The sequence below is a fragment of the Aptenodytes forsteri genome, unplaced genomic scaffold (assembly GCF_000699145.1).
Source record: "Aptenodytes forsteri isolate BGI_AS27 unplaced genomic scaffold, ASM69914v1 Scaffold267, whole genome shotgun sequence".
NCBI classification, from domain to species: Eukaryota; Metazoa; Chordata; class Aves; order Sphenisciformes; family Spheniscidae; genus Aptenodytes; species Aptenodytes forsteri.
In genome coordinates, this window is record NW_008794173.1 from 1486841 (window position 1) to 1507420 (window position 20580).

The following is a 20580-nucleotide window of genomic DNA, read 5'->3' on the forward strand; positions in this document are numbered from 1 at the left end:
TTTTTTTTTTTTAAAGTAATTCCACTGCATTGGCAAATTCTTGATCTATGTAATATGGTGCCAGTGTGGAAATATTCAACTGCTAACCAGTTGTGGAGGCCTGCCCAACAACAACAACAACAACAAAAAGTTGCACTACAGCACTACAATCCCAGTGTTGATGACCCGTGGTGTGATACTTCCTAATTCACCAGAACACAGCCCATCCCACCCCAGACACAGCAGAGAGGAGCAAAGAACAGTAGGTTTTCAAACAGATCAGGGTAGCAAGAGGGAATTCTACATTTCATGTGATCCCAATAAAATACTTACAGGGTTGTGAAGTTCCTCTGTTGAATGATGAACAGCCCACCAGTCAGACGTCCATTCCCAGGCATTTCCTACAATGTTGTACAAGCCATATCCATTGGGAGGAAATGCAGTGACCTATACAAAGTATGGAACACAAGTGCCAGTTCTGTAAGCCATTCCATGTGAAATAAGGTTTTTAATCCTGAAGACCAGTCTGCTGAAGGTGCATTTGTCTTTACTAGGAGCTTCTGCCTTCGTATCTCAAAAGCAGACACCAAATTAGTAGTGCAGAACTGTAACACTTTTACAGACTCCGTTTAAATAAAACTGAATGAAAGAATGAACTATTATCATCCTCAATGTTCTCAGCACCACATTTCCACTATGGCACATAGCATCTTCTCATTGGTTTTGGAGACTGATCCTCTAAAGAGAGGCACTGCCTGACCAACAGACACAGCACATAGCATTAGTGATCTGACCTCCATGCCCATGCTTACAACTTCTAGATTCCCCTTCCCATTAAAGAAAAGCAAGCGCGGCTGTCAACTCGTGCATATGCAGACTCGCTACTGATGAAACTTTTTGGACTTACTTTAACTACCGTTTAGTAATTCATTCACATTCTGGATTGCCTTTAAAATTCCGCTCCATTGTTTGCCATACTAGACAGACTCAACCTTTCCAAAAAGGGAAGTTTCATTTCTTTTGAACTATTGCATGATTTTTGTGCCTCGGGAACAACTACCCAAAAAAATGACAGTTCAAAAAATCGTAATGCCAAAAGTGCAGGCAGAAAGTATTTCAGCATCTGACTATAAACTGACTGGAAAGGGGGAGAAGAGGTCAGTTTGAGAGGAACTAAAAGTTAAAATGAAAGTAATCTTTACTTCTCAATTAGCTTTTAAGAAGTGTCCCTTGGTAATACTTGAGCCTGCAGTGAAATACACTGCAACTTTTAAAAATCTAAAGGTGAAAGAGTACAGGAATGGAAAACAGCCACAGCTCATTGTGTTGAACACAGACCTCAGTTTTAGGAAGACTAAGTTCATTTCCACATGATTAATTCACTTTGAGACACACTTACAGGCGCAGTTCCTCTGTATCCATCTTCTGCGGTGTTATTAGTTGGGAACGCTCCCTGCCAGATATTGGCATAATGTTGACCTTTTGGCTGAAGCTTGTTGCCCCATGGGAAAAGTCTATTAAAAGGCATATAGAAGAACAGTTGTCAAACACTTTTTTTTTTTAATAAAAAAAATGAGACACTCCCCTTCCTCCCCACCTTACCCTGGAGAACTGTTTGTATTCCAGTTCCATTTGTACCAACATCTAGCAGGTTTTCAAGGAGAGCAAGGGTTCTACGAGGACAATTCACACATGGAGGAGGGAAAGGCAGTGCTTGCACCGCCCTGTGCAGTATGTCGTCCAGGACACGGGATGGAGAAGACATAAACCTGTTATTCACCTTGTCTTCCCCTCCTCCCCAAGCCCATGGTCAGGTAATGGGTGGATCCAGGGGCCCTACAGTTGCTGTGCAGTGATGTAGTTATTTACTTCTTAAGCTCTTTTGCAACTCTTTTGGCCTTGGCACTAAGGCCCTTCGCTATACCTTTCATCTCCTGCAACAGCAGCAGTCCTGTGTCTTGGCATTTTGTCACATCTCTTCCTCTCTTGGGCTCTCTGCATTCTCCTCCCATTATAGAGTTCGGCTTACAATATACCATTTAGGTATTTAGGGAAATTCACTTACCTGAAGGAATCTGTTCAGAGTAAGTCAGTGTTATATTTACCACAGATGTGCATACTACACAAGAAAAAGACAGTGAGGGTAAGAAAACCCCACACAACTCTTCCCTATCTTGTAAATACCAGTTTTAAACATTTATCAGGGACACAACTGGACAGGTACCTATTTTCAAGGCCCCCCCGACAGCTGTATTCCCATTCAGCCTCAGTTGGTAATCGTTTCCCTGCCCACGTGCAGAATGCCACAGCATCATTCCAGGAAACATGAAGAACTGGATGATCCATTCTGGGGAACAAAATAAATAGGACAAGATCATCAGCAGAACTAGGCAATCTCACAGCTACACAGCACAAGCACTTCATGAAACGCTTAAGAGATGGCCACAAAGGACTGTGAGGAGGTTCACAGTTCAGTTAACAACTCAACAAGGTATCAGATTAAATAGCTTCTCCTCTGTAAAAGTAAAGGAAGACAGCAAGCTACTAGTAGATGCTGGGTGGGAAATGCAGCCAACAGAGAAAAACAGGGAAGAGGAAAATTAAGTTCTGTTTGTCTGATCATGCTTTTATGTACAGCTCTATACAGTTAACAAAGACATTTGTAGCTTGTGCTTTCTCATGGTCTCACCTCAGAAACCTGCTGCACACCCAGAAGCTAGTGAAGAACTATCGATATGCTGGCTTCTGTGGAAACGTAGGTGCTCAGAGACCCGAAGAAAGACAGCAAAAGCCTACAGCATTACTAGTCCTTGCTAGGCTAGTTTAACAGTATCTTAACAAGATGCCAAGAGTCTCAATAGGAAAATTTACATTGCAATTTAATGGCAAATGCTCTTCACTTCCCTGTGCACTCTTCTCTTTGCTGCAGGTTCTTTCTTTGCTGTCAGTTGTGGGGTTTTTGAGGGAGAGGTGGGATGAGGAAGAGTCCTTACTCTTAGCAACATCATCTTTTGCAGCACCCAATCCAGGAAACAGTGAACTGCAGAAGTTTAACACAAAAGTATTTTTCTTTGGGTGTTTCAAGCAGTTTACACAAAAGCTCCCATCTTTCCTTTGGTTTGGTTTCAGGATTGCCCCTACAATCCAAGTCTCTTTTTCCAGAAAAAGACAGAAACAATGCCTAGTCATTCTTGTCACAAGGATCCTCCCCATCCAAGCCTCCAACAGACCAAGATACTTCAAGAGCTGAGGATACTGGCCCAGAAGACAGATACAGAGGACTTCCTATTAACTTGTCTTTCCTGCCCCATTTAACAAGCCAACATATGCCTGTTGGTCCATTAGGCTACTTCCATGTGGCAAGTGCACTAGCAGTCGTACTAGGCTAGGTTTGCGCCATACTTCTACAAGACTAGATTCACATGGCAGGTTTCCAACTCTTATCTGCTGACTGTGACCTAAATTCCTCTGTCTCCCCCTAACAACGCCTCCTGATATTATCTCTATTTTTGCCTCAGATAATTCTTTCAATTGCCCTTGGAGAACAGACAACGGACTTGTTACTACGCAGTTCAGCTATCAGATGATGTTACACTAACATAGCCCTGTCCTTAGAGAACTCAAAAACATGCCAGCATCTACTAGATCTAGGCTAGAGGGTCTGACTTTATTTCAAACAGCAGTTTTGAAACTTTAACTAGTTGATTAAGGCAGCTAGTGCCAACTTCATTGACACCTGTCGAGCGAGAGAGAGTTGCAAGGTAAGAGGTAATATACATAACCGAACAATGGCTTTCAACATGTGCAACCCAGGGCTAGTTCTGCAGTATCCATAAAAAGCACCAGAGAATAATGAAGCCTTTTGATTTCCTAGGCATAAAATTCATTCCACTTCTGAACTGAAAGAGGTTGTACAAAGACATGGATCAGCAAGTTTCAGGGTTCATGCTAGCAAAGCATGGCACTAACTATAGGCTAAGGAAAAATACAGTTTTCCAAAGCATTTAGAGCTTCTAGATAACAAAGTCACAACTGATTTTCCACAATAATCAACCTACAAAGTCAGAATACATTAAAAAGGACAAAACCGCTGCCAGAGGGATACAAGGCCTCCAAATACCAGATGGAGGACACTCTACATGGATGCCTAGAGTACACATGCAGCCAGTATTTAGTCTTCCTCTCCAAAACCAGATCTGCACTGAATGCTATTAAGCTGCCGATCCTCTAAAGATCTACTCTGTTTTACTGCTGATATATACATGTGAAGAGAAAACACACTGAAGCACATTTCAGTATGGTCTCTTTTCCCTTGGGTGAAAAGTGCTTGTACACATTTTTGAAATACTACTATGTCATTGACCATAAGACCACTGAATATTGCATGCAGCACACTAGAAGATGTGAAAATAGGTGCAGAAGCAGCAGCAAGCAGGTTACTAATTAAAACCTCTTTCTTGCACCTCCATTCCTGGTGCAAGTTTACAGGTATATTCACAAGCACGGTGTGTTATAATTGAACGGCCATTTATGGCTTACCTGTTGGAGATATTAGAGTCAGGACCCTCGGGGTGCTTCCAGTTGGCTCCCTTCACAGGCAACCACCAGGGAGCAGCTGCAACCTGAAAAGGGACAAGAATGGCCAGGGAAGAAGACTTAAATTCCCAGCTAAGGGCTACTGTGAAAAACCACCATGTGACAACAGGCTACAAAGCTTTCACTCACAGCTCATGGCTCTGCCTGCAGCCAATTGACCTATTACTCTGACAAACCAAGGTGATCATTTGATCCACATTACAATACTGCTGGCCAGGGAATAGCCCAGGGTATGGAACAGCACAAAGAAAATACCACCCAAAAAACAAGCGAGAGGGAGACCAACTCCTGAGCATACTTTTCTAAGTACTGCCCTCTGGCTGTCTCTTTCCCTCCTACATTTTCTCACCTGCAGGTCTGATACAAGGCACAGTTTATTCTCTTTGAAGGCACAGCCTTCAGCACACTACCTGTGGTGGACCAGACTGTCCTCTCAGAAATTCTCAATTACAGTTCTTCACCTCTGAAAACATATGCCAAGAACATTCAGATGGTAATGGATTGAAGAGGTCATCTGGAACATTACAGTTTTACTCAATTCTTTTACAGCAGTATGCCCACAGTATAGTTAAACCAGCTAACCTCCTGGCTGACTTCAGTTTGACACATTCCGCAGAGATGATAAAAATAAGAGAGTTTTGGCTTAAAGAGAATTTTCATCCCAATTATTTGCTCCCTAGACTCAGTGGTTTGGAATAACTGAAACAAAATCCTGATTACATCCTTTAACTAAGGTCAAAACACACATCTTGAAACACATTTGCTTTCCAGTTAATTAACTGAGTAAGCTGATATTAAGTTATTTGCTATCAGCTTCCAGAAGGTGGAGACAGAAGAGCCACAGAAGTTAAGTGAAGCCTTTTTTTTTCCAGTTGGTTTGCTGAGCAACATCAAGCAGACAAAATACTCTGTAACGATGTAGACATTGAGTACTTCTCTCTAACCAAAAGTCTCAAATTTGGTTCTGCAATGCCAAGGAATTATTCCTGGAATACAGTCATTAAGGATTTCTCCTATTAAGCTTACTTCAAAGCTGAGAAGCTCAGTGCACAGCACAGTTAACTATTCTTTTCTGATTTACATTTAGTTAGGAATACTTATTTTAATAATGAGTCCTTCCAGAAGATTGAGGCAAAAAAAGAACACTTATGCTAACCATCAATAGTGGTTTTATTCCAGCAGCTTGAGTGCTTGTATCTCTATTATAGAGGTAATTTCCATAAAGAACAAAAATCAAAGGAAATAAGCCTCCAATGCTTTCGGAGTTAAACAACCTACCAGCTGGTTAGCCCTAGACCTAGGAGATCCAGATGCTACTTTAATACTGGCCTGTAGAACAACCTTCAGCAACGTCTGCCCTCTCTACAGCCCCTCAGCCTTCCCCGCTCCAGAGATGGCAAAGGGAAGAAGTAAAATATTTCTCTTCATCATGCTGCTAAACCAACTTTGTAAAGTGTAACACGCACAGGTAGGAATTGTGCCAAGAGTGTTATCCTTTAGCTCACCAAATCTTTCACAGGAGGTCCAAACGTAAGAGTCACTGAAAGCTGGTACTTGGGAGACAGAGCGTCAGCCGGGTCAAACAATTTTAAACAGCAACTTCTAGGAGGAAGCTACATCCTTCAGCAGTGATGAGCATTTAACACGTGATTACATGTGTGTGAGAGAAAAAATTATCTATGACAAACATAAGTTGTTAAGAAAAAAACTCTGGTCCAAACTACACATCAGATCCCTCATTTGAATGTTTCAGTAGGAAACTGTAGGATGTAAGAAACAGAAGTGCTGCTAATACACAAAGACATATTACCTTATTTGAAATCATTTGATCAATCTATGCTGTAACAGCTCCCATGACAGCTTTTCACTCTTCTCCCATCATCACATACAGATTTTGCCTACAGCACACATCTGGGTACCTTACCTGAAAGCTCACTGTAAATCAATAGCAATCCTGGACTAAAGCTGCGGAGTTGTTGGCTTAAGCTCAGCTGAAGAGCCCACAGCTCTTTGCGAGCTCTAGGCAAGAGCGCTGGAATCCCTAAACACGCTGCGGGACTCCTCCAGGCTGGGAAGCCATCCACACATGGGTTTCTGATGCTCTCTCTTCCAAAGAGAGTGAAGAGAAGACATTGGTGTTCAACACAACAGAAATAAAGATGCTCTCAGCAGCTTGCTGATGACTGAGATGTTCTGTCCGTGTGCTCTCCAAGTGGGACCCTTCAGGCATATTACTAAAGTAATGACATTTCTTAAAAGACCCTGCTTTATGATCTCCCTAGCGTGACAAGCACATAAATCGACAACACCAACCACATAATTCTGGCTCAGTATCTAACAAAGCCAACGACATTCTCCCCACAATCAAAGCCCCTACCCTTTTCAAAAAAGCATGAGAAGTATTTGATCTCTTATTAGAAACTACAGCTCTGTTACTGAGCATTCAAACCCAAAGATGGGATCTTCATTCAGAAAGATACTCAGCTCAACTCTCATAGCACTACAGCTTCAGAATGACCAAGCTGCTAAACAGATACTACAGTCAATAGGCTTAAAACTAGTCTGATTTAACCAATCCCTTGTATATTTTGAGCTTTAACCTTTAATCTATACTCAAGATAGGACAGAAATCCAAAGTTAGAATTTTACAGCTCTTTAAGGAACAGAGCTGCAGTACTATTTACTAAAGGTTCTCCGTGTATCTGAAAGTTCATGAGTAAGACTTCATCGTGATAGTTTTAAGCACAACACATTTTTGTAAATTAAACTGCTGGGTTTTGGATAAAAATCTCTGCAGGAGACTGCAAAGACTTATGCTTGAGAAGACTAATTTTGGAAAACATTTTTGTTATGCAAAAGAAAAAGCAGATGCTTTCAATCAAAATGGTTTATTTTAAACCAAGAAAAAATATAATCTCTCCGCATGAGAGTACTACGTGTGCATGTCTTCTGTTTCTGGCTCTGCTGAACTGAACACTAAATGGCTGCCAGTCTTTGCAGAACACCCAGATCTTTAGAGAAGTTACACATATAGTACTAGGACAGTGATAACAGTGATAGACTACGTCCAGCCTTCAATAATTAATTGGAAACTAATCTAAGTCAGCCACTGACACCAGTGAGCATGCACCAAGATGCTCCTTCCAAAAGGGAAAGTCATGTACCTGAAATTTACAGTCCTTTCAAAAAACTTCTCAGAAGTCTTTAAAGCTTTTAATTGCTCTAAATCTAATTAGTAGAAGAGCTAATTAGACAGAGATATTACAACATCACAGTTAATACAGCAAAGCCCTCCCTTGCTGCTAATGAGCTTAGTTACCTTCATAATGCTTAGTGTTCTCATGCTTCACTCCGAAGCATGTGTTCTGTATCAATCTGGCAACAGATTCATTCTGTAAAAATAGCAGCATATGCTGCTGAATAGATCTTGAAGAGGTACTGAATTAGAGGACAATACCTCCTTCATTTTGATTAACTCTTTACAGCATAGCCTATCACTTGTAACAGAATTGGTTAAACATAACTGCTCTGCAAACGTTACGCAACTGCCTCGATATATAAGGAAATGCAGTTCTAGCAGCAAAGCACATTTCAGAGGCAGAGAAGCTCAATGCTTGTTTTGGTCTGATCCAGCTGAAAACTTGGATTATCCCAGCTCTCTGCTCCAGGATTAAACTTTAAGAACTCACTGTTCTGCTTATCACAGACTCATAGTGCTGTCAAGAAAAGATAATACAATATGATAATACTAGGAGGATATACTAACAGTTAACTCCAACCTACAAGTTTTCCACTCGAAGCAATTCGCGGAACTGAAGCCTATACTCCCACTATCAGCTTGTATAAAATTCAAAGTTTTAAGTATTCCATTTTCTTTTCAAAGTAGGCTGGGATATCCTAACTTTAATTGCTCCATTAACTGGTGATTTCAAGATTTTTTAGACTACTTTACAGTTATCTTGAAGAAAATTCCTTCCTAAATACACATAGAAAAAATGAAAGGGAGGAACATCAGGAAAGTCAGCTTCATGTTCAGCATTATACCATTACTGGCACTGCAAAAGCAGTAGGGAAATACCCTTAAACACACACAAAAAAACCCCCAGAAAACCCAGCCAATAACCATGAACACATTTGTATTGGTCTTTCATCTAACATAGCACTGGCCATGTTAGATAAAAGCACCCCCCCACTTTCACGCCAGATTTTAAATTCAAATCACATTTATGTATTAGAAGAATTACCAAAAATAAACTCAACTGAATAGCTAATCTTGGCTCTAATTCCATTTCTAATGCGCAAGTCACTTGAAATAACAAAGCTGTAGATTTTAACCTTAAGTCAGGCCCATAAGATGAGAAATTCACGCTGTTGTCCAGACATGTAGCACCAAATACCTGAGAAATTCACACTGTTGTCCAGACATGTAGCACCAAATACCTTTTTTTGATGTTCTACAGCATTATAATGCTATTTTAATACAATAAGGCCTGCATACACTAGGTCAAGATAAACATCTGGAAGAAGCAAAAGTTATTGCAGAGTAAGAACTGTAGCAATTTAGGAATCAACTGTCCAAAAAGAGATTTTCTGAGTGAAGAGTAGTCTAAGGCTGGAAAACTCGTCAAGAATCATTTATTAAGCGGTGGGTTCTTCAAGAAAGATGCGCACCCTTCAGTTTCAGAAGCTGACTTACTAGGTTACCATTTGTTTGAGTCAGATTGTGTTAAGCACTATACATCTTTAATTTGCAAAAGCATCCTCTTGGCTGCAAAAGCAATGTGTGCATAGGCTGGAAGCAGGCAAGTTATGAAGCAGTATCTCTGGGAAATACACCCAGTGGTCTGGACACCCTCACTGCTAGCATTGGTAGGATGTGAGAAAAAAATTAGTTCTTCAGTAAAGAATATAATTTTTGGATGAGGTTTTATTTTATCCATGTAAGGCAGATACACATAAACCTCTGCCAATTTTTCCCCCGTAAGCCATATCCTAAACTCTAAACTAATGAACTACTGAAGAAAGAGGCAGACAGAAAATAGAACATTTTTAGTAGGGCAGGGAGTTTAAGAAATAAAAATAATTACTGTGCAACAGATGAGCCACTGTCATTTTCCCCTCAGAAACCACAAAGAAATCACATTAGGCGGGGTCCTGGTCACAAGTAACTTTACACCTATGTTTCTAAGTAGCATTAGTATACCTTCCCAACAACCCTCAGAAACTTCTTCCCTCCCTAAGATGCAGGGCAGAGATCTCTCCCACCTTCCACGCACAGCTCCCAAGCACGTACCATTACAGCACCTCCCTCCCCCCGCAGTACGGGAGCCCACTTTGCCAGCAAACAGGTAATGTTAACCTACACCGCCTGCAGGAGCGGACCATGGCTACGAACAGATCAATCGAGCATTGGGATCGTGATTCAGCAATCCCAGGCATCAGCAAGCAGCAGCTATTCCGGGCTGCTGCATTAGCACAGCCCAGCTCTCAGCTGACGCTTACCCACGCAGCATTTTGGCTGGCTGTTGTCACTACCTTCGTGAAGTCCTGCTCTGGGTCACAGAGGGAAATCGGTGGAGGGCAGAGACAGAGCTTAGCCCCCCTCCGATTCAGCTTTGCAGTCAGATTCAGAACAGATCACACCACGAGGGGCAGTTTGAAACAAGCCGGAGCCATGTAGTGGTCCCACTTGATTTTAAAGCCATTTTCCAAATGCAAGGAAAAGCCCTTCGGCAGATGCATGCTCCCTGTTCACCTTTGCCAGCCGGCAGCTCTGTTTTTCCTTTTTATCAGCGCACTGAAAATGGCACAAACATGACCTATTTCTATGCAGTGCATCATCTCTATAGCAACAGGCTTGTGTTCAAGTTGAAACAGCTGTAACTGAGTCAGGGAGACGTTGCAATGTAAATAGTGTGGAAGTGAATACCGCTTCAAGGCTCAAGACAAAGAATAGATCTCTCCTAGCCGGTTATCAAGGTTGTCACAGTAGCTGCATAAGGGAGCCATAATCTACATATGCAGCTATAACTCATATTTGTACTTGAAAATACTCTGCAGAGAAGAACAAACCTTCTATAATTACGTACAAAAACTGAACTGAAACATGATTGTCAAATTCTCCACCAAATCAGTAATTAAGCGCACTGAAACAGCTTAGAAGTAGACAGTTGAGTATTTTTTCCAGAAGACAGCTAATACTTGATGTTGCCAGCTTCTGCGATGCTACTGCAAGTCCCATGCTATTTATATCAATTAAAAGTCCCAGCTCCCCAAAAGCTCTAATTACAGAAGAATCTGTTTTCATTCTTATTTTCTAAGGTTTCTAGCCTCCCTCATTAGCTCAGAAATGAAAGCAATAACGGGTTTTGTTTAATATTGAATATTGATATTGTTTGCCTTAAGTCCCAATATTTTAAAGTAGTTTGAAGTTGCCGTACCACAAAAGGGAAAGGCAGCAGATTTATAAAATATATTTATTCTTATTCTAAGTTATCAGTTGGAGAAAAGATTTCAGACTTAATCGGAAACTAGCACTTTACTTTTACGAAGGGACCTTTTCCTTTGCATAAGGAAAGGTCATTGAATCTCATTCAAACAGTATAATACTTCACAGCTATGTCAATCCTCCAAGAAAAATAACCAAAAACATTTGATGCTAAAATCAAGTAAGACTCATTAAGTGCAAGTTTTGGAATCCAAAGAAAGTTCTTCTGAGGAACTGATATTCCTGGTGAGTTCCACCTCTGGAAGTCTATTTTTCAGCCAACATCTAAATCTGCACTCAAGCTAGTCATTTCTTCCAATAACCAAGTGAATATGAGCTTTAAGAAAATGAGGCATGCACAGATATATCTACAGCCTGAGGCACAAGCAATGCCCCGCTTCAAAGTTGTAGTTTATACTGATAAATATGGACTAATTTTACTGGTAATTCCCAGTGAGAGATGCTTCCTGCACATCGTTCTTTATCCCAATAGTGGGAGTACAACATAAGAAGATAGAGATCAACAGTTCAATAGCTCCACCTTCCCAACTCATTACAGGGGATATCTGAAGCATCGGGGTCTGCAAGAAATAGGCTCACCCATCTCTTTGATTTCAGTTTCCTCTCTGAAAAAGCAGAAGCCAAGCATGGTAGAGATGAAATTTACCCTTAAAGTATATTTGTCAACTTCTGCTTATGCATCCTATGTATGTTGACATTTTAACAGTATCAGACAAACTATACAATAACCTAGCTGCTCTCCCCACAAGCCACAGATAAGCAAGTTAATATTGCATGCTGTCAGAATGTACATTCTCCATTAATAACTGCTGCAAACACTAGTGCTGCTATCCTACCTGCAAACATTGCTCGTTTCCTCATTAATTTGAAATACTCATTTGAAATGCATAATGTTTTCATTGTTTTTATAATGGGACTCTGTCCTTTGAGTTACAGGCTAGAGGCACTGCTATAAATCAGTAAATTGTACAGCTCAAGACCACTGCAGAGGTTTCCATACAAACAGGGATGAAAGTAGCATCCAATAGTTCTAGACTGACCAGAACTCCTTAACAGTATTTGTTCGAGTCTGCCAGTGAACTAATTTCATTGCATTCTCAGACCAAAAATTCAATACCTCCTGAAGACAAATGAAGTGTACAGATTCGTATGCTTCCGGTCTCTTCATTGCAGAATTTATCTTCCACAAGCCAAGAATAAAAAAACCTTCCCACTACTCTCCAGTGAGCAAATCTGACTTATGCTGTACTCCAGTCTCGGTTAGTGCTACCCTGTTTACCTTTTTCATGGCAGCTGCACAGCAAGCGAAACTCTTGCAGTTATTTGCAAGAGCTCTCAAATCCCCTCACTGGCAAGCACGCCTCAGTACCTTCTCATTTCACAGACACAAATCCCCATGCTTTTTGCTCTAGGATACATTAAAATGCCATATAAATGGCATTTTACAATGCCATGGAATAACAGCACTGGGCATGCATTTTCCCCTCTACTTCCTCCTTAGCTCAGTCAGGGAGATAAAAGAGCAGGAAAACAGTTTCATCATAAAATAAGAATAGCAAAATATCTAAATTTTGAGCTTTTTCCATTTCCCCAAATTCTCTCAAAAGAGAAGGAAAGAAAAAATAATCTCCGAGTGCCAAGCTATTGGCAATTCTAGGCTGTGTTTTATCTATGATATCTAAACCAAAGGCCAAATACCCAAGAAAGGCCATAACTTAATAGCTGTAATAGATGCAGTAATTAGTAGTTGGTTTTAATCTGCAAGTCTGAGAACTGACTTTAATATGTGAAGCTATCAAAACTTGTTAAGCCCACACAAAACATTTTGGTTTCAAAGGACCTTCTACCCTCTCCCTAGAAAATCCTTTTTTATTTGGGGAAAAAAAAAAGTCCTCGCCAATTCTATCAGTAACACCCTCATCTGTTACAGTGCTAAATTTTTGCTCTCTGCCATGTTACCACCGCAAACTTTGAGGCCAAAACTACAACTGAAGTTCCCAGAAATCCAGAACAATTCAATTATTGGCTGCCACACCCCTTTTTACTGCTTCCCTTCCAGAGGAGGGTTAGGTCCAACCTACATTCCTGTAGCAGTGGCTATCTAGGAGACCACCTCACCTCCAGGAAATGCACACCCAAAGCTCCAACAATTATTCTACGTGCTAAGCTGGTTTGCTCCCGCATTAGCTTTCACCAGTCCCACCTCTGTTCTAATTTAGCTGTCTGCTTCCTTTGAGGGCCTATGATAAATTTGTCTGGTTTAAGAACTGGAGAAGCCAAAGTGGCCAAATAGAGCAAAACCCCCAGATGCTCCCCAAGAGACACACACACCTCATTATTTATAGGAGCTGTTATGTATCATTTAGTTCAATATCTTCACTTCCACCTTTCCCCAATTCTTTCACTGCATATGAAATACTACTTCCAAAATACACATTCCTGTTGCTTTTCCCCTATATTCACGTTTGCATTTAGCACCCCTGTGCTTCAACTGGAGAAAAGCCTTATCAAAACACGTCTGAGCCACTGAGGCAAAGTAAAAATACAGTCCTTTCTCCCATCAATTTGGTGTGTGGGGGGGTTCAGTACCAGTAACACACCAATATTTATGTCTTATTTCTGCTTTTCACGGCGATAGCTATGATTCAAGAAGGTATGTACCACAAGCTAAAAATATTAGTTGACTAAGGTATACATTGAGAAAAAAAACTTAATCATCTCTATTGCTGATCATTACAATCTACTGATGCAAACCAACTTCAGGCAATTTACACTTTTTCTGATTACATTTGAACAGTTACACTGCAGTAGCCAAGTTTTAAAATATGCTCACTTTTTTTTTTTTAAAAGTAATTGAATAGTATTAGATTCCTTTCACCATTTTTTCCCCAGCAGACACTAATAGAATTTAAACATTTTGGGCAATGTAACAAGAAGCTAGCTTTTATTTTCTATTGTTTAATTTAAGCTTGCAGATCCCTAGGAAGAATTTGGTTTTGCAGAACCCTTAGAGTCCCTGCCCCATAGTTGGGATGCTTCTGCATTTTAGCAATAAGAAGTTTCTTGCAAGTTGTCTATAGAAATGTGTTTCTTGACACCACGATCTACAGAAAATTGCTAATGCATTTTCTTATTTTCAACTAGCTGGGATAAGCATGGCTTACACAGAATGCGGTTGTCTGAGAAGCAGTCTGACTACATTATATTCTAACATCACATCCCCATGGCTGATGCTTCCCTTCCCTGCAACTGAAAGATGCTTGCTTGTTCTAGTCTGCAAATTGCACTGTCACAAAAACCAAGGACCTTCAAAACAACTAAGGTCTGCACAGTACTCTGAACATTTATAAGCTCTCAGAGAAAATGCATACTAGAACAGAGACACAGTTTTGAGAGGCAGAAGCATATACAGATAAAATTCTAAGCTGTATCTTCAGACATTAGAGTTCTTTTTCCAGCTCTACCACTGAGCTGCCTCCTGACACCTTCTCCTTGCAGACAGAAGTTCCTTCCTAAAAGTCGGATTTCATGGTATATAGCTGGTGAGGGGGCAGGCAGACAGGAGGAAGGAAAGCAGCTTCTAGTTTCTTTTTCACCTCCTCACAATATTACCATGTTTTAGAACTTAAGTTTGTCCACAGCATCAGCATGAAGTTAAGAAGTGCCAAACTACAAGGCAGGCAGTCACTGTTCTCCAGATCACTTTACCAAAATGGTTGGTACAGTCTTTCTCTGTGCCTATTCCAACAATGCTCTGCATGCCAGCAACTCACAAAATTACCTAATAATAAATACTGAAAGACATGGCAAAAGGACAGTCTCCTAAAGTTTACTCTCAACAAATAGAGAAAACCTTCATAAAGAAGCAGCCAAAGAGACCAGTTTGGGCTCCGTTCCAGCTCTCTGGCATAATACTTGTTCTGTTAGCATTACAGCCAACACTTTAAAATTTGGCTGACACACCCAGGAAAGTGGCTCCCAGTGCTCTGTATGTGTTCATACAAATAGCCAAGACTGAGCTTACACCAGCAATCTTAGGGTTTTGTTTGTTTGTTTTAAAACAGGGAGCCTGATTTAGGGATTTCTGCATCACAGAACTAGGGCAGGAAAAAGAATTTCTCTAATACTGACAGCTAAATTTCCTGTTGTGAAGACGGGATGAACCCATCTGCATTTATTCTACCTTCAAAGAAAAAGATGGGCTCCTCTATAGGTGCAGTTTCACTTAACGCTTACTTATGTCTAACTGAATTATTGCCAAAAGATGCAGTTGCAGTCCTGTTACTACCTTATTCCTTCTGTACAACCTGCTTCCCTGTGTTGATTCAAGCAGTTGCAGAATGACCCAAGTTAACTTTGCTGATCCAAAAGAAAATTAACCAAAAAAGCAAAGAAATTCCCACCCAGAGTAAATGCAACTTGAAGCTACCCCCCAAAAAAAACCAAAAAATTGCCACACTATGCACATCAGAATGCTTCATTTCTAAGGCCTTGTCAAAGGCATGGGACGAGATCTGGAATCGCAGTGGTGTTCATGAGACCTTAGGATAATTCTGTTGGAAGGGACCTCAGGAGGTCACAGTGTCCAAACTTCTGCTCAAAGCAGATAAATCCATCCAGATTACAAGACATAATCTGCTTATAATTGGGAGCTGTAAAGGTTAAGTGACCTGTTAAGGTTAAGGAGGAGGTAAATGAAGCCTAAGAAAGGCTCAGCAACACATACACAACAGAAAAAGAGGAAAGGGGAGGGCAGGGAAGCTTTGCTACCAAACTTTTAGAACTTTGAACTTCAGTTTAATCAGCACTGCACGTACTAGGATCACTGTGTTGCCCTAGCAAGATGAAAGGAACTGAAAAAACAGCAAGGCATACAGGATCTGCTACAGAGATGGAGGAAGCACAGTAAACTTAAGCCATTCACACCATAATAAGGAGTCTTATAGACTCAGGTCTGCCATAGAAATGGCACTTCTTTGGAATATTTCCTTCTAGTGAACCTAGAAAAAGCACTCATGCAAGCATCACTATCACATCAGATACACAGATTATCCCCATTTTCTTAAATCAGTAGGATCTGGGATTTACCCACCTCGTTTGGACATAAGACTGCATTGGCAGAGCATGTCAGTCACATGTACATATGCTCCTGGAACCAGCAGCACTCCTGTTCTTTGCCTACACAGCATATCACTCAGCAGAGCCACTACCGACATCTGAACTTCTGAAGCATCGCTGTGTTACACGTAATACAAATAAACAGCCTTATTTATTAATTAATAGCCTTACTGCACCACTTAGTACAGTCCTAAATATCTCTCATTTAGGAGACAAAAAAAAAGACAAGAAGGGGTTGATACTAACTTTTGCTAATCAGAAGAAGATTTTTTTTTTAATTGTTTGTTTAAAAAAAAAAACAAAACACAACAGAGAATAGACTGTAAATCCTCCACATTTGAGGGCGTCTATTATTCTAGGCCAAACACCCCTCCATAAACCCAATTTTTGTACATGGCTTTGGGAACATCACACGATTTCGATATTACTGCCACAACTGCTAACACATTTTCCCCAGTGATTGCTAAGTAAGTTTTACCCTGCTGTGTTACTCACTGCCTGGTGGATGCCAGCCTTCACTTCTTCACTCAGCATTCCCTCAAACACAAAGGAATCGCCAAATTTCTCTGCCTACAGAAAGAACAAACGAGTCAGCCATATTATCAAAGGAATGTTATTCTCAAAAAGCCACTCACATTTACAGCTTTGTTTTATCAAGGATAAGGAAATTTTAACAGTAATTTTGAGTTCTCTTTCAAGGTAGCTATTTTGGAACAAAAGCGAAGGCATTTTATGTCTGGATGTCATTGTTCTTCAACAGCCAACGGACAGATGGCAGCTCACAGAGCTTCTGCAAATGTTTTTACTTTTATTAATTAAAAATGCAGTTCCAATTGTCCCAACTGCTTTAAAATGCTACAGTCAATAATCTAACATTCAAGGGCATATTTCATTTCTCTTATTTTTCCTTTGGGAATCACAATAAAAGACTTAAGCCTTGTCACTTACTCCTCCTTCATTATCACTAGCACCATGTTTTAAAGTGCTGTTACAACAATAGAAGAGTTAAAAGTAACCCAATCATTATATCTAGCATTATATAAAGCCAAAAGAAACAAAAAATACACATAATTTCATTGAATCGCAGTACACGACACCAACATAGTTTACCAAGGGGAAAAAAACCTACAGTGAATTGATATACTAGGGAAGTCAAAACATGTTATCAGAATTCAACTCATTTGCCCTTCTCAATTTCTTCATTTTATTATAGGCGTTCAAAGACTGAGAATGATAACCGATAACCATGAGCTGCTTCTGCACGCTCAGAACTCTTCAAGAGGCACAGTTTGAAAGAAGAATCCCATTCACCACACAAATTGCAAGACGTTTTAGCATATGACTGTAATCTTTATACATTCAGTTTCAGAAAAGAAAGAGAAGAAAAAAAATACTTAACTTCTCTCACTTGCCCAATCTGAAAAACCCAAAGACGCAAACAGGTTTATCAAAGAGAAGAAAAAAAACAACTTATTTTTTTCCTCTCCTGCCCAATCTGAAAGACCCAGGCAGAGGCAAACAGGTTTATCATGTAAAGGACCCCAGATTTCAGTCTGACTGCCTCCATCAAGGGCTTTTTTTTTTTTTTTAAAGTTTCTTAAAAAAATACTTTTGGTTCCATGAGATAGCTGTACGTCTGGAGATTTTTTTCTTCAGCTTTCTATTCACTTTCAGGTTTCATTTGCCACTGGAGTTCAGTCTAGTCCTTAATAAAAGAAAACCAAGAAGTAGGTTGGCTCTGTTTACCCGCAGTAAGTAATGCGGACGTTATTTAAATACACAAAAACCAACTTAGCTGCATCCCAAAAAAACCCTGCAGAATCAGTGCTGTTTACTCTAACTCTGAGTTTATTTTTCCAAATCCAGCATAAAAGGGGGCCCCATGTGAGGGGGGAAGGGAGAAAGGGTAAGTGGAGCACCCAACTACACCCGCTGAGCCATGAAGCACTGTCTGAAACAGATCCCATCTGATGCAGCGCTACATTCAAATACCACTGCACACGCGCTCATTCCAGAAGCTGTTGGCAACAAGTAAGCCCTGTTCAAACTCAAAATTGTTAAGCAACCTTTTTTCATAATTATTGAGCTAAGAATTTAAAAACAGAAATAGTACCGCAGATAAAAGAAATCCTTCATCCAACCAGAAGGATCCTGTCTTCCAAATGAGAACCAGTTTATCAAGTGAATTCAGCAAAGTGCCTCCTTTGAGACCTGATCATTACCAAGGCTTTTATTTGCCTAAAAGGCCTGTCAGGGTTTTATAAAAGTTGCGTAGGAACAGTCAACTGTCAGGAAAGATCAGAGCCTCAGGCACAGGTAACTTCTTTCTTGGAAGAACCTTAACATATTCTTTCTTAGTCCATTGTTCCCAGTAACATGCACAAAATTATTATTATACTTGCTATTATATCTTCTTTAGACAGCAGGGCTTTCTATTGCTCAGCTCATTAGCAAGTAGCCGCGCTGAACTAGCCTGCAGAGTCCTCAGCTATCACAGTTTTTTAAATCCCTTCTCCCCTGTTCCTCTAAAATACGGAAAAAACTAACAACATAGTCGTACTGCTACGAAGATGTCCTAGGACCCAAAGGTCAAAAAAACCCCAAACAACAACAAAAACCCCCCAAAAACCTGCATAGACATCTTCAGCCATCTGTTAGCTTCACCCAGGCTGCCTCAGTCATACTGTAGGGAAGAGATTAGTTCGGATATCAAGACACTTACTAAATGTAACAGTATACGTCTAAATGCCCTTTCAGACCCCTGGGCAGCAAGGCAAGACAACTTTCTCTCTACGCTACTTACATCAGAAACATTCTAGTATGCAAATCCTAAGCAAGTATTGTGACATCCTCCAAAAAAAAGAAAAGCCTAAGTTTTTAACGAGATTTTGCCAACACAAAGAAAGACAGGAGACTGTATACCTTTCTGCCTTACCTCAGTAACGTACCCAGTAGAATTCACAAATCTCTCAAACTCCTCATTGCTGACCTCATACTGATCCATGTAGAAACTGTTAACGTGGACTCTTCTAGCAGGCCATTCTCCATCTTGCTGTATTTCAGGCTCATTAGTGCCCATTGTGAACACTCCTCCTGGAATAGCGGCCATCTGCAGAAAAAACACCACTCAAGAGATTATGAAAGACTGAAAAGGCTCTTAGCTGTCTTATTCCTCCTCCACCTAATCTTTGGAGGTGCTTTTGCTCTGAGCAGCATTTCACTGACAAAAGCAGCACAACAAAAGGGCAACAGTGGCATCTTGACCACCACCTGTTTGGAAGAAATAGCAAGCAAAACTTAAACTGAGAATAAAAACCCCATTTGTAGCTCTTTCTATGTGAAGTCTGGGTAATTCAAAACTTCTACTGAGGGTAATGCTTGTGCTCTAATGAAGAGAAACACGTTCCCTTTCCATACCTAAGAGCCAAGAAACAATCCAGAGTCCTCTCTACTCATTTTCATATAAGGAATTTTGGCGTTTCGCTCTATTCCTAGGAAGGCTTGATACATCAACGAAGAATCTGGATATTATGAAACTGTAAAGTGCTCTTTTGTCAACAAGCCTATGCTTGTTTGCATACTAACTGCACGTTTTTTCATTTAGTAACAGGCACATGCAGCATTTTATTACCAACCATGCTGCTAACTGGCAGGTAGACAGCATCTGCAGCTCTGTGCGCCAGGGATGAGACAAACTTTCAAGTCAGTTATATTCCACTCCTCTGGAAGACAGGCCTTGGGCAAGAGCCTCAAGCTTCAGAAGTAAAGGACGAATGAAAGAATAACGTTTTAACTATCTCAATAAGATGTTTTCCCTTTAAGGCCTCAGCCCCTTTCCAGAGAAACAAAACACACTTTCCCTCAGCTTTAGTGGGCTCTTTCCAGAAAGACAAAGGCCCCAGAGGTCTTGTCATGCCTCATCAGATGTTTCCTGGGAGCCCTCTAAAGACCACAGACTGAGCAACACACTCCTCACCCAAAAACCAAGAGCACCCATGATCCCTGCTCAGAAGCCTGTGCTGGAATGAAGAATGACAGCACAGGCTGTTTAAAATCTTCCCAATGGGCAGGTGATGTTTCAAGGGCTGACACTATCCAAGAGCTAGCTTGCCAAGAAGTTAACCCAACTCATCACCAACAGATGAAAGAATTAAGGAAGAAAACTCCTCCTCCTTTCTTTTCAGCATTCCTGACCTACCTTTACCCCCTAACTCACATGGAATTCAGCCACCTCATTCCTCCTCTGGCAACAGTCAGAGGTTTGTGAGTGGGTGAGCCCCAAAAAAGCCAGCCAGCACTGACATAGGCATTCACTGTGGAAAATAATCTGGCATGTTGTATTGGACCTGGTCATACCCTGGCAGTTATCTGTGATCACA

At 40.7% G+C, this 20580-nt stretch overlaps 1 protein-coding gene across 1 annotated transcript in view; it reads right to left on the reverse strand.

Moving 5' to 3' along the window:
* Positions 1-19310, reverse strand: part of SUMF1 (sulfatase modifying factor 1) — a 33783-nt gene extending 14473 nt beyond the window's left edge. The window contains exons 1-6 of the mRNA XM_009283593.1: positions 19137-19310; positions 16697-16771; positions 4519-4601; positions 2204-2326; positions 1379-1493; positions 313-426 (exon numbers count right to left, since the gene is read on the reverse strand). Of these exons, the coding sequence (XP_009281868.1) occupies positions 313-426; positions 1379-1493; positions 2204-2326; positions 4519-4601; positions 16697-16771; positions 19137-19310 (684 nt within the window). The remainder of the gene's footprint in view (positions 1-312; positions 427-1378; positions 1494-2203; positions 2327-4518; positions 4602-16696; positions 16772-19136) is intronic.
* Between the last annotated feature and the right edge of the window lie 1270 nt (positions 19311-20580).